The sequence below is a fragment of the Apteryx rowi genome, unplaced genomic scaffold (assembly GCF_003343035.1).
Source record: "Apteryx rowi isolate R43461 unplaced genomic scaffold, aptRow1 scaffold_345, whole genome shotgun sequence".
Lineage (NCBI taxonomy): Eukaryota > Metazoa > Chordata > Aves > Apterygiformes > Apterygidae > Apteryx > Apteryx rowi.
This window is the reverse complement of record NW_020449919.1, coordinates 529,464-545,852: the sequence shown is the minus strand read 5'-3', so window position 1 is coordinate 545,852 and position 16,389 is coordinate 529,464. Positions and strand designations below refer to the sequence as shown.

Here is a 16,389-nt window from a genome sequence, read left to right as displayed (position 1 = left end):
TATAGATTTGTCATATTCCTTCCTCAGTCATCTATTTTCCAAGCTGAACAATCTTTGTCTAATCTTTGTCTGAAAAGCATTTTGTGACTGTAATCACTCTTGCAACACTCCTCTGTATTTTTTTTTCAAATTCTTCATATCCTTTTTGATATGGTATCCAGACTCCACACAGTGTTCAAGATGGGGCCCACATAATGAGTGGAATGACAATGTTTTTCTGTTTTGTTCTCAACATTTAATAATTCCTAACATCCTACTTGCTTTAAGGTTTTTGACTGCCATTGAGCACTAACTGATGTTCTCTCACAACTATTCACAATCACTCCAAGATCTCTTTCCTGGGTAGTAACAGCTTTTTTAGAGCCCATTACTGTATTAACAGTTATCTTCCCCATAATTTCACATTCATCAGAATTGAATCTCACATGTCATTTTATCATCCAGTCATTCAGCATCATGAAATAAYTCCAAAACTCATCACAATCAGCTTTAGATTTAAGTATTCTAAACTATTTTAGAAGAATCAGCAAACTTTGTTACCTTCTATTGATCCCTTTTTTCTTTTATTAACAATATGTCAGTGCAGACCTTAATAACACTGCACTGGAAATAACTTCTTTCAGCTATAAAATACGAACACTTTCTTTTCTTTCAACCAATTATTAATTCATAAGGGGACTCCTTCCTCTCATCCCATGACAGTTTAGTTTTATAAAAGAATTTAGTAAGATTGCTGACAGCATGTTGGAAACCTAGGTATTCCATTATTGGCAAGATCTTTCTTCTTCACATGATCTCCAACTCCTTCAATATAGACTTTTTGTTTTTTTAAAAATAAAAACTATTGAATTTTCCTCAGTACACAGTTTTGCCTTTACTAATTCAATATTTTATCACAGTTTTTACTAATTTGCTCAGTATAGAGGTCAGACTTCCTGATAACGCAGTTCCGTGAATCACTCCTGGACCCCCTTCAAAGTCTATTACTGCATTTACTCCTTTTCTATTTCTGTGATGTACAAAATGCTGATTTAAGCAGTAAGTTACATTGTAGCTGGTTGCCTGCAGCTTCACATTTGGCTTCTTTCAGAACCCTGGGATTAAAAACCATCTCATCCTGGAAACTGACTATTGCATGTTACATCAATTTGTTCCAAGATCCCCTCTACTGATATGTCAATTTGAGATAGTTCCTCAGATTTATATCCCATTAAAAAAAGAAACAGCATGAAAGTCTCTGGAACAAAGAATATTGGAAATAATAATTTTAGTTTTTCTTATTTGACCTTTTTCTTTTTTGTCTGAGCATTCCTTTTGCGTCCCAATTATCCATCAGCCCCATCAAACTCTCCAATTCATTACTAGGCTTTACAACTGCAACGAGTTGCTCCTCAGATTCTGTTTTGGGTGATCTTAGTTTACATCTAACTTGCCAGAGTTTATACTCTTTTCTTTTTCCCTTGCTTGCACTGGATTTACTTTTGCTAAAAGCTGTCTTATTGTTCCTATTAGCCTCCTTAACTATTTTAAACTTTTTTTTTTTTTTTTTTTTTTTTTGGTGTTATTACTTGGGAGTCTATCTTGAGTGGGGTTTTAAAGATGGTCTTTATATAGCTTTCATTTTTCAGCTTCTACCTACTCTTTTACATTTATCTCATTTTTGTAGACCTCTTCATAAACTATTTTCTACTGTGGTGAGTGACATAATAGTCATTATTACAGAATGGTGTTCATACTTTATACCAAAGTTTCCACACTGCTCAGAATTAAACAGTTGCATATACTGAGCATCTGCTCCAAAATGCAATTAAATTATGACATTTTGCAGAAGATGGAGGTAATATGTCTGAGAATAGCTTAACTGTACTACTGATGAACTCCATCAGTACATCAGTGCTTACTACATAATTTATAAATACAAGTAAATATAGATTAGTGCAACAGCAGGAGCTAGACAGGGTGGGCCATTCTTCTTCCTACTCGGACACCCAAATCTCAGAGCTGAGGAGAAGAGTCCCCAAGCGTGTGTAAGAAAGGTGATGGAAATATGGTAACACTTATTCCAATTTTGTTCATATCTTCATTTTTTTGAAGTTAATAACTTAGCCTTAACATTGCATTATGTACATGCATATTTTGTTAAAAAGGACGTTCAAAGAACGTTCTATAGCTTCAAAATTTGGTCACTTGGAAATTTAAAAATGACAGCTTCCTGGTTTGACAGACAGCATGTAATATTGCTTGAGGGTTAAGCATATTTTTTTCTTTAAACATATTATCTGTCTGAGACATGGAAGCACTCSTTGGACTAAAACCCTCCTCAGAAAGAAAACCTACTGTGCAAAGAAGCTACAGAGACCATGTCTCACGTCGCATCACACAGACTGTTGTCGCAAATGCAATCCATTTCTCTAACTGCAGAGAGAAATCTAAGTGAGGGAATGCTTTCTCGGCTGGTGTCCCCACACAGTCAGGGGCAWTTGTGCAGCATATTTCTTTTAGAGGACTGCGAATGCCAAGTGCAACTGCTGTTCTCCCCTGAAGGCTCCTCGGAGTTCCCAGCACAGCATCTTCTGCCCTGGTGATGTGACAGTGGTAAGACCTGGCCAGAAAACATTCAGTAGTTTGGGCAGGTTATCAAAACATTCCCTAAACAACAACAGTTAGGAATTGGAAATGGGAATTTTAAAACTTTACAGAATTGTCAAAGCTTAGCCCAAGTGGATTTTCCTCTGTTGAGTATCACAGGCCTGCTGAGAACAATGGGAGTGTGAAAGCTTCTCAAAGATCATAAGAATCCTTTATAACAGTGCTAAAGAACCCACACAGAGCAGCCACTACTGTCTCCCCACAGATTATAAAAATACATGATCATACATGATATCAATACACGATATCACATATATTGACGGACAGAAATATTTCACATATGTATTTTCTGGAGTGCTACATCACTTCTAGGGATTGATCAAGTATTTCCACTAATCAACACCAGCATCTTATCCCAAATATGTATGTATGTATGTACGTATGTTACAAGTTACTGAGAAAGCTACTCTGCAAGTGTGCTTTAAAAAGATTTGAATTAGTTTACTCAGACTCTGTTTTGAGCTTATTCCTCTGCTTGTAAGGACACTTGTCTTCAGTTCTCTAAAACCAGCTGTAAAGGTCTCCAAATGTTCATAAATACTTTTTGAAAAGACTTATGGCTTCTCTTCCAAAAATACCTCATTTTGAAAATTCTGACATCTGGCAAGCCAGGAATGCTAAGCTGGAGAAATCACATACATTAGAAGTCAGGCAAAACCATTTCTACAGATGCATGCACACGCTACATGTGAAGTCAGTGCTCCGAGACCATACCTTCCATGGAGCCTGAGCACAACTTGTCTTTATCTGAATACTGGACTGCAGTCTCCTCAGGGTAGGGACCGTGCATTTTACAGAGCCAACAGAAAAACAGCTATGAAAAAATTTACACTTACTGGGAGAGTTACTTTTTTCAAGTGGCATTCCTTTTCCAGTAGTCCATAAACATATTTAGTAATGATCTGGAAGAAAAAAAAAAAAGATAAAAAATAAAAAGAAAAGCAAACAGAAATTAGACTGCTTAGAGTAATGGCATATCCAGTCAGAAGACTTACAGGCAAGTGGTTAAGCTTGTGTATGTTTTGCTATATATCTAAATCTTTACTATACAACTAATTAAGGAACTTAGAGCTTCATAGAAAAGGGTCTGCTCCATCCCTCAGAAAAGGCTACTTGCCACTACAAAGAAATAGGAACTGTACCTGTGAATCCATCACCTGCTGCTGTGTGAATAATTATGTGCCTCAAAACTAAGGATTATAACCAATTAATATATACTCAGAGGTATAAGAAAGGCTCCTTTTTTTGCAAAGAAATACTTTAAAAGCATTTTTTCCATAAGCAGGACTCCTGAAACCCTCTCCCCTGCAGGTTCACTTCATGAGCTATGGAGAGCAGATCTTTAGTCACACTAAGCACAAGTTGCCTTGCCATTTCTATTCACTGAACAGGGGAGAGGTGGGTCAAAGGTGTTCTAAATAGAAAAAAAATCCCTGACAGATTCCCCAGTATGGGGGAGTTTAAATCTCTTGTCTCTATGTAGAAATAAAATTGAAATTTTTGGTCTGAAACAAAAGGAATTTTTTCAAAGAGCAATCAAAAAATCAACCTAGTCACAACCAAACAGTTGTTGTCTCAGACATAACAAAAGTTGTTCGCACTTCAAAAGCATGCCCAGCATCTAGGGAAATTTTTTTCACCTTTATATAATCTAAGAAAATGGAGATGCATATGGAAGAACTTTCTAACTCTTATTAATTTGGGAATTAAGTTATAGAACCAACTGAAGTGCTTTGTCCATATGGGGTTGTTAAACTGGTTTGGAAGTAACTGCCTAGATTTCACTGACTTCACAGAAGTAAAAGAAAAAATGGCAAATTAAAAAGGAAAAAAGTGCTCATTAAGAGCCTCAAACAGTGCTCGCCTTCCCTTTAAAGCTTGGGGATCTATGCTTAAATTCCAGACAGGACAAGATCTAAGTCCCGAAATATTAATCTAAGAATATCTGGGTACAACCCAGCTGGTATTCTTTAGTCCAGTCCCTCAAGGCCACAATTACAGCCAGCTGAACCCGCAGCATATTAAGCCACAACAGAAACGTCACTGTAACAAAGCTCTCAAGTGATGGCATCTTAACAACACACTATAAACTGAGCAAGTAGGAGCCGGGGTATCATAAACTTCAATTTTAGTTTTCTAAATGCACAATTACCAAATAAAGTTTCAATGAAGTCCAAAGGTTTTCATTATGTACATGTGAGCAAACGCAATATATGCAAGCGTTTGGAACATATCTGAACAAATTAAAAGTACTGATGGAAGCTAATTAAAAAAGCCCCCCCCCCCCACACACATTTCACAAAAGACAAAAATCTTTATTTGAAATATGTGAATTTTTTGCTACCCTGCTCAAATATGTTTATTGATAGAATTATGTTCAAAAAACTTTATGGTTTTGAAAAAAAATCATTCTTACTGAACGTTAGTATCTACAGGGAAACTGCATTTGGAGAGGGAAYTTAGCTGTAAGTGATGAGTTGATTTAAGACATGTTTATCCCCAAAGCAGTATGTTAGGAACATGCATACAGTGTAATTTTACCTTCAGGGCCAAACTTTTTATGGTTTACCAAAATCAACTTCAGTATAATGCCAACAAGTAAAGCAGTTAAGTTCCTGCAGTCTAAGATGCTGATGTTGTACAGACATTAATATGAGTATAATGATAATATGGCCTCAAACATAGAGATTTTATTTTTCACTTTAAATCCTGGCATGTACCAAACCTCCAAAAATATTAAAACAACACCTGGAATAGAAAAAAAATTGCTCTGAAGAAAAAATATATATCAGACACCACTTGCAAAAATCTACCTTTTATTCCTCAGCTATGTGTTTGCATCTACTTCTAATCTCTCTTATCTATTTAGTTTGTGACCTCTTCAAGGCAGAAGTAAACCTTTACTCATTTTTTACAGAGCTTGGCTCAATGGGGCTCTGATTCTAATGGGATTCTAGCTTTAGGCACTTACGATATCAGCCTTAAAAACTGGGATTGTTAAATCACTACTTCACTCTATAGTGTAGCAAAGACTTAACCTAATGAATGCTTTTAATATGAGAAAACATGAAGAAAGATAAAATAGGTAGGATTCTCTGATGCAAAGGGGAATTCTCAGGCAGCTCAGCACTAGGTCGGTCTCCAAGGCTGAGATACAGTAGAACAAAAACTGCTGTAAACTGCCCCTGTTTACATAAGACCCCCAGGGTTTTTTTTGGCAAACAGGAGATCAACAAGTTCAGGGATATCCTATATTCCCATATTTGAAAATAACATAATAATGGCCAGGTTTACTGCATTTATCATGGCATGTGTCTGGAAAATCTAGTATAAATCTGTCCTACCAAGGAACATAGCTGTAAGTACTGAAAATGCTGCAAATCTAACATTACTTTGGGGATCATCTGCTTTCAATTACTTCTAGATTTTTGTGGATGATATGAAATTTTGAAAAGTTGGAAGTGCAAAAAAACGTAAAACTTTCTTTTCTATAGATATTCAAAAGAGAGGGAAAGTGTGGTATGTTATTTATATAGTGATAATTAGACTTTCCATCAGAACCCTATGTCCCAGACACGAGGAATGCAATTCAAACAGCCACAACTTCTTTAGGTAATATTATTAGCTTGCAAATTCTGTTACTTTATCTTTAAGATCTGAAAATTGTTGTAAGATTTTGAAAAGCATCTTGTGACTTCTTGGATGGGAAGGTGAATAAGGTTATGCTCTCTGAACTCTTCTGGACGAAACATCTGTCATATAGTTGCTTGCGACTGCAGATATTCAATGGCTCAGGCTGTTCATTCCAGCCCAATGTTACTAACTCATCTGGAAATACCTAGCAATAATTTGTCCAGTATGGGTCATTCTCATGGCAAGCTGTGACACCTGCTAGAGGGCAGCCCTATTCTTGCCTATTCATATTAACCTGTGATATTTTTGCTTTTTCTAAGGCAATTTCAACTTGTGCGTGCCACAGTTGTAAAGGCTAAGGCGTGCCAACATTGTAAACAGTGTGCTGAAGTAATTCAAGGCAATAAATAAGGCTACTTTTGAGCAGGCAGCACACATGTCTGAGAAGGGAAAGTAAAGGAAAAAGTACCAATAGTAAGGCTKGCCCAAAACATGCGAAATCAATGGCCTGATGAAGAAGGGAGGAAAAAAGATAGTTCTCTACTTGTTGTATGAGACACTGGGAACTCCAACCCCATTTTAATGACATATCTTCTCTTCATTTACTTCCAGTTGCAGTCTATCAGGAAAACACAACTGAAAGAGGGAAGTACGTGAACTAAGCACTTTCAAGGTGTTCTTATGCCTGCTGTGAGAACTAGGAGGGGAAAAAAAAAATCATGACTCTTATCACTTATTCTGATAGCAAGGGAGAAATTCCTTCCCAGTCACGAAAAAGTGATTAGCCCAACACTCTCAGTCTCCCAAAAGTTTGTATTCAAAGTGCAAGATAGGAGAAACTTTCTTCCCAACACAAAATGGTACTCTTGGGAAGAAAGCTAAACAGCTTATGCTTCAATTTTCCTTCAGTGAGCTGAGGAGTCACCCTCCTATTTTCTGTAAGCCTGAGGATTTTCAGTCCTAAATGGAGTCACAGTTTTTCTTACTTTTGTGGGACTAGAGAAATTCCTAGAATGAGGACAGGCTGCTGGGAGCAGAGACCACAACTGAGTGGAATGCCTTCCGAACAATGACAACAGTGACTGTCAGTATCCTTTAGGCACATTAAAAATATGAGTACCTAACTTCTGCTGTCATTTTCTTGCAATGCTTTTCTTTCATATATTGTAAAATAGGAGAGCAGGAGTACATATGGTTCAGGACAGGAACCTAACTTCAGTGCTCTCATTGCACTTCTGAGGAGCCTAAAAAAGGTTAATCTCCCAACTTGAGTAGGATCTAAACAATGCAAATACCTTCAGAAGTGCTTTTCCAAAGTACCAGTGGCCCCAGTCATGATGTCTTTAAAGTTCAAGAAGTTTTACGGACAATTGGGGGATAGACCTATGTCACGAACAGTACAATTTAATATATTTCTAAGAGGATTAAATAAAAGACATCAAGGATGCCATAATAAATACTAGCAGTTAGGAAACATCAGAATTAAGGTTAACCAACAAAGAGAAATTTAATTCAGCCCCATAATATAGATTCAGAAAGGACTATTTTTAATTAAAGGATAATTAAATTTGATGGCTGCAATGGACAGCAGAGAATAGAGACAGAGACAGAAGACAATAAAAAGAAAAAGAACCCCCAAAACATTATCTTATTTTTAGACAGAACTGAGATCTTACCCTTGCATTGCTAAATATCCTGTACAGTGGTGGCCAAGACTATAATGCTCCATACAGTCTATGGGGCAAAACTGAAATTGCAGGTGGAAACATGATTCTAGTACACATTAATTGTTAAAGTTCTGACCTATTATCATCTGTGCTCTTTTAATATTCTGTTGGTCATATGTAGGACTTCCTTAAGGACTGTTTTCAGTTATTAAAAAATATTGAAAAATTCTATTAGCAGCATAATTTGTAAAATCTGTGCAATTCACCCTCCTGAAGCCAAGTGATCAAAAGATCACTATTGGCATACAATGTGCCAAAATAGAAATTAAAGACTAAGAGCCACTGARACTACTCATACATTAAAAGTTATAAAGATCCTGAAGTACTGAAGCCTAGGTGTGATTATAAGTGGAAACAAACACAAGGAGACTGTGCACTGCAGAGACAGATGAACTAAGTATTGGAGGGCTTTAAATAGTGAAAGTCTGAAAAAAGACAACCAAAAGCATGCTCACAAAGCAAGACGACAACTCCAAAATAACTCATTTTAAAATAAGAAACCCCAAATTTTAAGTTTTAAGAAATGAAACAGTTTAACACATACCAAAAACTTCAAGAACCTGATTGACACACATGAGGAAAAACAGAAGTGTAGCTGACCCACTGCTGAACTTTTCCATAATATGGTTAGCCAGGTATACAGATAATAGAACACAACTCAGTGACTTGTTTTATAGCACTTGCATTCTAATCCAGAGGAGCTGTTTCAGTATATACCACATCAAACCCATGCTGGGATGCAATGAAGTGCACTGAGCCTTGCTAGTCAAGCCCCTTCCCTGCTGTGCTTTACAACCTAAGTTCTCAGAATTCTCTTTTCCCTTGTAAGTATTCCCACTTTCAAAATGAACCACGGCTAACTCTACCCACCACTACACTAAGTATAAGAATGGGACGGCAAACCCCTTGCAGAGAAGAAGAAAAAAAATAGATAAACTACTTTCCCAGACTGGCAAAATGTTTTCCAAGTGAATCCACTGCTAAAAATATATTAAAGAAAAGGTACGAGCCTGTGCGGTTTGGGGCCTTTTCTTTCTAAATCAGCACCTATCAGTAGTTACTGGAAATCACTGCCACTCAACAACTGTTCGTGGATTCACGGCAGATGTGAGGAACACTTGGGGAAAACACAAAGACCCTTTGAAGACAATCAAACGCCACATGCCCCTCTCTTCTCCTGTATGTGCATTCCTCATGACCAAAATGCCAACAACCCTGTCATATGGCCAGTGTATGGTTAATACATGATAAAGAATAAAGCACATGTGACATGATAAAGGATAAAACACATGTGACTATCTGACATTACAAGTCACATGACAGAGGACAGATTACAAGACCATGGGAAAGAGGGCATGAAAGAGTCAGCTGTCAAAACAAGTTGTCCATGCCACTGCCTGTTCCTACACAATTCTAAAGATTTCTGGGGAAAAGAAAAGGAAATAGAGCAAACTACTGGTTAAATAAATTCTTCTTGTGGGCCAGACCCAGCTGGATGGATCTGAGATTTCCCACACAGGGGACTCAAAGATAAACTAATCCATCTTTGTCATGTTCCCCATTCACAGCTATTCAAATTACAAGCAGAACCCTATCACCACAATTACCACTCTTGTTCCACTTTTTGCTACTCCAAGGGCTAAATGAGAAAGGAGACTGAACTACCCTCTCAAAATTAACAGAAGCTACATTACATCAGGGATGAGATATACTGGCGAAGATACACTTATTCAGCGGATAGGAGGCTTCTGCCTCCAAAGATGTCAATCCATGAAACAAAATTCCTTAAATACCTTATTATATTGCTGTTTTCATTGATTTTTCTAAAGAAAGTTCTCAAAGCACTTATACGTGCAGGGAATAAGAGAATATAATGGCCATAATTTTGTTTGTAATTTTTTGTTAGTAGCCAGATTTTTTAGACTCAGATAGGTATTAAATTTAAAATTAAGACAAAACATACATGCTGTGACATTTTCCCCTCTTGCTTGACCTCCTGTTTATTCATACCATAAGCAAGGCTAAGCATGTTTCTCCTGCAGTTGTCATTCCTCCATTAACCTTATGGCTTAAACATGCTTTAACCTCAGTTTAATCTCCTATATAAATTTATAGTACAGGCACAAAGCTAGAAAAAGGGAAAGGAAATAAAATTCAATTGGAAATACTATTGACAAAGATTTGCTCAAAATACTGAAGTCTCACCATATCTACTACTAGAATAACTCATTTGGATATGATTTACTATGCTTTGAGTTGAAGAAAAATGCAAGATTTTTTTTTTCTGTAGAGACTGCATGGAGGTAATTCAACCTCTAGGATTAGTCTCTTGTCAATTCCTGTGAGAGAATTACATTTAAAATGTGTAACTGCTCGACATTAACAGTTTGTCTGACAATTCTACTTATATAACAAAATCAATGTCATTTGCCTGTGTGTTCTTTTTTCCCCAAAGTAGTACACTCTCCTACCTGACTCTGCACAGTACATCAAGAGAATCATTGTCAGCTCCCCAACCCTCGCAAAATGTTTCCAGCTATCAATTCAGCCCTGACATAAGAACTTACAGTCTTCTGGAATTTAACTTCCTCAGAAATGGATCATTCATGGGTCTAGAAAGAATATTATTTTCAAATAATTTTAATTCAGCCTAAGAGATTAGGCCCCTCAGCACTACTAGCAATATTCTAGGGACTTCAAGGCAGCATACACAGTTTGGGTGTTTTATCATTAAATTCAAAAAATAAACAAGTTTGACCACTAGCAGCAATACTATCATGAGTAACAAATTTTTTTGTTTTTTAAGATTTATCTCCTCACTAATAATAATCGCTATAAGGGCAAAAAGAAAATGAGCATGAAAAGGAAGCTGCCTTTATAATATACAGTAGTCAACCTACAAGCTTTTTTTTGTTTTTAGTGTCAGGGCAATAAYGCCTAGTGAAAAAATGCAAAATGAATTCCAACTGACTGCCCTGTGGCAAATCTCAAGTGGTGGGACTGACCCGAAGCTTGCCACTGTGGCTGCCATAGCCTTGGCTGAATGAGCTTTATTTTGACCCTCAAGTGACAAATCTGCCAATAAGTAACAATGAGAGATGCAAAGGAACTTTTTGACATACTGCTCTTGGACACAGACTTACCTAAGAACTGGGACAAACAAAAAAACCTACCATCACCATGCCAGAATAAAAAATCCTAAAAGCTGAATGGACTTTCTAAAGGCTCTGTTCACTGAGAGAAAAAAAATAAAAAAAAAATCAATGGCATTTTAAAAATCCACAAAAGACCTCACTTGGATTAGAGTGTGGGAGAACAATTCATTAAGATGGAATTGACATCACCTCTAAGGGATTTCTTGCTTTCTCTACAGAAAGCAATTCAATTAAATCCTAACACATTGGTGTGATATTCTGGATTCTGAGTTGACTGATCACAAATAGGATCTCAAGATCTTTTGAGAGAATTAAATGAAAAACAACATGGATTTGTCATGAATGCAGCATATACTGTTGATGTGATTTGACCCAATGTTTTGTTAACATGGTCTTCGCTGACACCTGTTGGTTTATTTTTGTTTGTTTGTTTGTTTTCTTTTCAAAAAAAGCATGTCTTATTTTATAAACAGCTTGACAATTATGTGGCTTCAGAAACTGCTTAATTATGTAGCAAATTTTACAGAAATTCTCAATTCTTTTTAAATATATACATGCATATGTATCAGTACTAAGCAGAGGCTTCAGTCAGGCACTCTGTGCTAGAAGCAATCCAGCATCAGTAGAAAACATGATCTCTATCCCCAAGTTAAGCTAAGAAACAAAAGGATGAGAAGGTTGCAAAACAAATGCACTAAATCCTCCCAAAAGCTTAACAAGGGAACAAATATAAATAAGGCTCATAAGCATGTTTTAAAATTCCAATTCAAGAACTAAAACTTTAGATTATCTTAAATTTCATATTAGAGGTGACTTATGAAAAGGTCTCTGGAAGACAGAACAATAGCAGGTTTGATTCCAACTGTTAAGGTAAACATTGTAGTTTAGGTGGAGACTAGGTGGTACTATGCAGTTTTGAAAGGTTAAAAATCCATCCCAAACCCAAATGACATACCAGATTAACATAGTTTAAAAGCCTACCAGCTTTTGTAGTCACAGACAAAAAGGCAGTGATGTGTCAAGCATTTCATTTTACCACCTTTGATTCCTCAGCAGAAATGACCAGATAAATATTCACAGAAGGACTGAACGTTTAATTTTATGTAAATCCAGAGCAGAACTCAAATTAGGACCTTCTTTCCATAGCAAGATGTCTTAACCATTCTGCCATCGTACTCCAGAACAGCTGTGGGTCAAGACAAATTGGATTTACATACTGAAATTTACATAGTGAAAAGGACATGGCATTGACCATAAGAAGCAGTTCTTTTTTTCTTTTCTTAGTACAAGTAATAGTTGATACCCTCAGAAACAGAAATAGCAAACGCTTACATTTTTCCTATTAAATAATACTTGCACCTCTTTTTCTAGGCGGAGTAATTACCAACCAGAGTGCAAAGGGGTCTAACTCATCACATAGTTAAGGAGGATACCTGGGACTCTCACTGGCTTTGAGTAACAAAAGCCAGCAGTTAACTTCTAAGAGAGCAGGCTAGCTTTCTTTCTGCTTTCTAGTCTATGGTTATGATACCTAGCACTCTGAACAAACCTTTCCCTTAAGAAAAAGAAAAACCTGCCCTGAGGGCACTGTCACTTCTGGGGATATCAGGCTAAAGGTTGAGAAAACACCTTGGACATTGATGAACCTTTTTCTACACTTTTTTTCTCATTATTTCTCAAGAAAAGGTTTCATTTTTCTATACCACATGATTGAGCCTGTCTAAACATATCCTTGGGTTCTGCTGGCAGGCAAACTCAAAGGGAGAGCAAAGTACAAAACTCCAGGCACTGCAAATAACAGCAGAACTTTCAACCAAGAGGTAAGGAAGAGTGCTTCAAAATCCTTTCATTTTACTCTCATATAAAATACCTGAAACCATTTAAGTTAACAATGAAATAAGTTATCATTCAAAACATTTTCATTAAATCAAATTTGGAAAAATTGATTTGAGTGCTTTTTCTGCTTTGTTTTTAAACAATGCTACAAGGAGGAAATATCATTGGTAAAGGAGGTCTATAAAATAAACTTAATAGCCCACAGTACTTCAATTATTTTAAGATGGGTGTATTTAAGAATATTGTTAATTGATCGTGAATATTTATGTTGATGGTGTCCAAAAACCGTATAGTATCCTTTCTTCCTAATAAATCATGACCAAGGAACTCTCATAGTCAAATCATACTGCGTGCACACCTACTATCGTTTGCTACTTTAATTACTAAGATTTTAAAAGATGACATAGCAGTATAGTACTTCCCATCAAGCTATCCAGGCAAAAGTATCAGGACAAGAAGAAAAAAACAGTTAATGATGGGGTTCTGTACACTATAAATGATTTACTGTGTTTCAATGAATTTTACTTATATACTTTGTTTGAGCAAGAAACACATGTTTCTGAGTACAATTAGCAAGAGAAAGTTCAATTACAGAAAAAAGTGTACCATGAACTTATAGTACAACATGACACCAATTAAGAAGGATCATGAGAACTTATGATTTCATACAAATGCCAAATATTGTGTTTGACCTTCTACTGAATACAAATATTGTCAGAAAAAAAAGTTCTTGTAAAATGGGGTGTTGTGTTTAGCATGCTCTTATGTCAATTTTTCATTACAACAATACGATACTTAGCATGGTCAGCTAATTAAGTCATTATTTCTAAAAAGTTTGTGAAGTTATGGAACACACTTAGTCAGAAAATACTGTGTAAAAGCCTGTTTTGATGTCCATTTGTAAATAATGTGACCAGGATTTGGTCCTCGGTGTTTGTCAATTACCCAGTAAAAGTTTGCCTGATAGGATCCTTTGCACTTTTGTTTGAGGAAGATATCAACAAAAGAATTATGCTTGATTAGACTAGTGGTTCATATCCTCTAACATTCCAGGCAATAAAGAGTTATCAGTAACAAACATATCAAAGAAGTAATGACAACTCCTTCTGAACAAAGATGTAACAATCTTGTCTGATCAGGAACTTCTTTCTAACCTCTAGTTTTTGAAATTTTTGATAATATTTCATAAAAGCATTAAATAGATAATTTTATTCATAAAGATAACAGACATCAGAAACAGTGAGAAGCATGCTTGTATGTAATTTATTATAATTATACCACAGTTGCTTGCTTGGAGAGTTCTGTGAAGACTTGCTTGTGTTTGGCAAAAAGATAGAAAGACACATGAAAGCCATTTTAAATTCAACAGATGTCATCTCAAATAAAGTGACCACAAAAAATAGTGAAGAGGATAAAATGAAAAAGTGAGAGGGAAGGAAGCTTAGGAAGCAGGAAGATTCTTTGCCTAAAAGCAACTTGTTTTATGACAAGAGGATTTGGTATGATACCTCTATGCCATGAGAACTGAGCAGAGAAGTTGCATCCAGGATGAACTGCCCTACACCTATAAAATACAAAAACATTCTCATTACTCTATATGATATGTGGTCCTGTGATCACTGACTATGAGCATCGTCATCGCCACTGCTATTGTCAGTTCAATAATGTGGGCAACCACCATCCTTCTAGTCTCAGAAACAAATGGGGGTGCAGAGGCTGAAGGGCACTCCTGCTTTGTTCTGTTCAAGGCCTAACACAGAGGAGGCAGGAGGCACTCACTGGCCCACAGTCTGTACTTAGTTTAGGAGCCCAGCAAGTCACTACAGCATTTGGCAGGAAGCAAGGTGACAAGTCATTGTATTATCATCTACAGCTTTCCCAAAATCTTGTTCTTCACACTTCTTTTCCACCTGTCTCTTCTACAAACTACAAAGTAAGCTTGTTAGGCTGGGACTATCTTTTTGCCATTGTTCATATGGTGACCCTAATCTGGTTGAATTCCTGGGCACTACTGTAATACAAACAACAGGAGGTTCTGCTGTACTTGAGCTGTGCGCGACACAAAAATTGGGAAGTTGCTCTTGCAGAGTGCTCCTGAGCTCAGGAGAACATGGAGTCTGCTGAGGGCACGCAGCTGCCGCAGAGGCACCATGAGCTGCTGACAGCACCAGTAGCAATTCATGAGCAACAGCAGGCACAAGCAGACAACAACTTACAGTTTGTAACGAGAACCTCATTTTTGTCCCCTAAATGATGGCAGAGGCCAAGCCTTTTCTTGGGCTAATGAAATGGAAGCTTTGTTTTTTAAACAGCAAAATGCCTCCACTGATGCTGGAAAAAATTACTGCTGCTCCTTTTGATAGTCAGCCAAATACTCTGGTTTTGGCTGGGTTGAGGGGAAACAAATACAGTGGCTTGTCCTGCTATTCTTGCTGTTTTCCCAACACAGTATTCCTAAAATTATGAATCGTAGTGAAGAAACAAGAATGCATGCATTCCTGAATATGGGACATCAGCCCGAAATTACATCATCACAATATGGGTTAGGACCTATTCTATTATTAAATATGATCTGTCAAAAAAAATCTAAAAAAAAAAGTATTAAAAATATGCATCAATCTTCACTTCCCACTTGCACTCACCCTATAATTTAATTCATTTCTGTTCACATTACCCATATTATCTCTGGGGTTATGGGCTATTTTTATGTCAAAAATTAATAGTAGGTTGTTTAATACTGCAGCCAAGTGAATTCTGGTTTTTTATGTATCTAACAATATCCTCAATTGGTTTCCTGTGGAGGTGGAAAGGTAAGCCTAAAAGAAACTTATAAACACAAGAAGATTATAGTGAATAACTCACCAAGGATCCTACTTTGTAAAAGACAGTGGAAGAATAGATATTTTTAAATTCTTGGATAGTCTTGGAACTGAAAACAAATTTTTCCTAGACAAAGATCAACAAACATCATCTTACAGATTTACTGTGGAATTCTTCCAAAGATAGTGTATTTGTATAAAGAAAAATTTGTTCCAGAGAGAAATATTAATGATATATTTTATTACTTTGGAGTTTTAGCTTATTGATATAGAACTGATTGAACTTGTAAAACCATATACTTGCTACTCAATATTCACCTTGATCATTTCCACAGGCTGATTTCAATGCATCTGTTCTCAAATTTATTTGAATTTTATCAACCTAGAACGATATACACTTGGAAATATTTTTGCTTATTAGACATCACTGTGACCGAGAGCAGTAAATAATGCTGACATCAGAAGTACTGACTGGAGTTCTCACACCATGATTAATCTTACTTAGTCCCCAGCAAATTAGCTTCCAGTGTTCTCCAGTATTCCCAAAACAGTGAAGTGAGAAGAGCTGTG

General features: G+C 36.5%; 1 protein-coding gene across 10 annotated transcripts in view; it reads right to left on the bottom strand.

Moving 5' to 3' along the window:
* Positions 1-16,389, bottom strand: part of FAM172A (family with sequence similarity 172 member A) — a 302,076-nt gene that overhangs the window by 244,553 nt on the left and 41,134 nt on the right. For all 10 annotated transcript variants that reach the window (XM_026072631.1, XM_026072624.1, XM_026072625.1 and 7 more), the window contains one exon: positions 3,486-3,551. In XM_026072631.1, the coding sequence (XP_025928416.1) occupies positions 3,486-3,551 (66 nt within the window). The remainder of the gene's footprint in view (positions 1-3,485; positions 3,552-16,389) is intronic.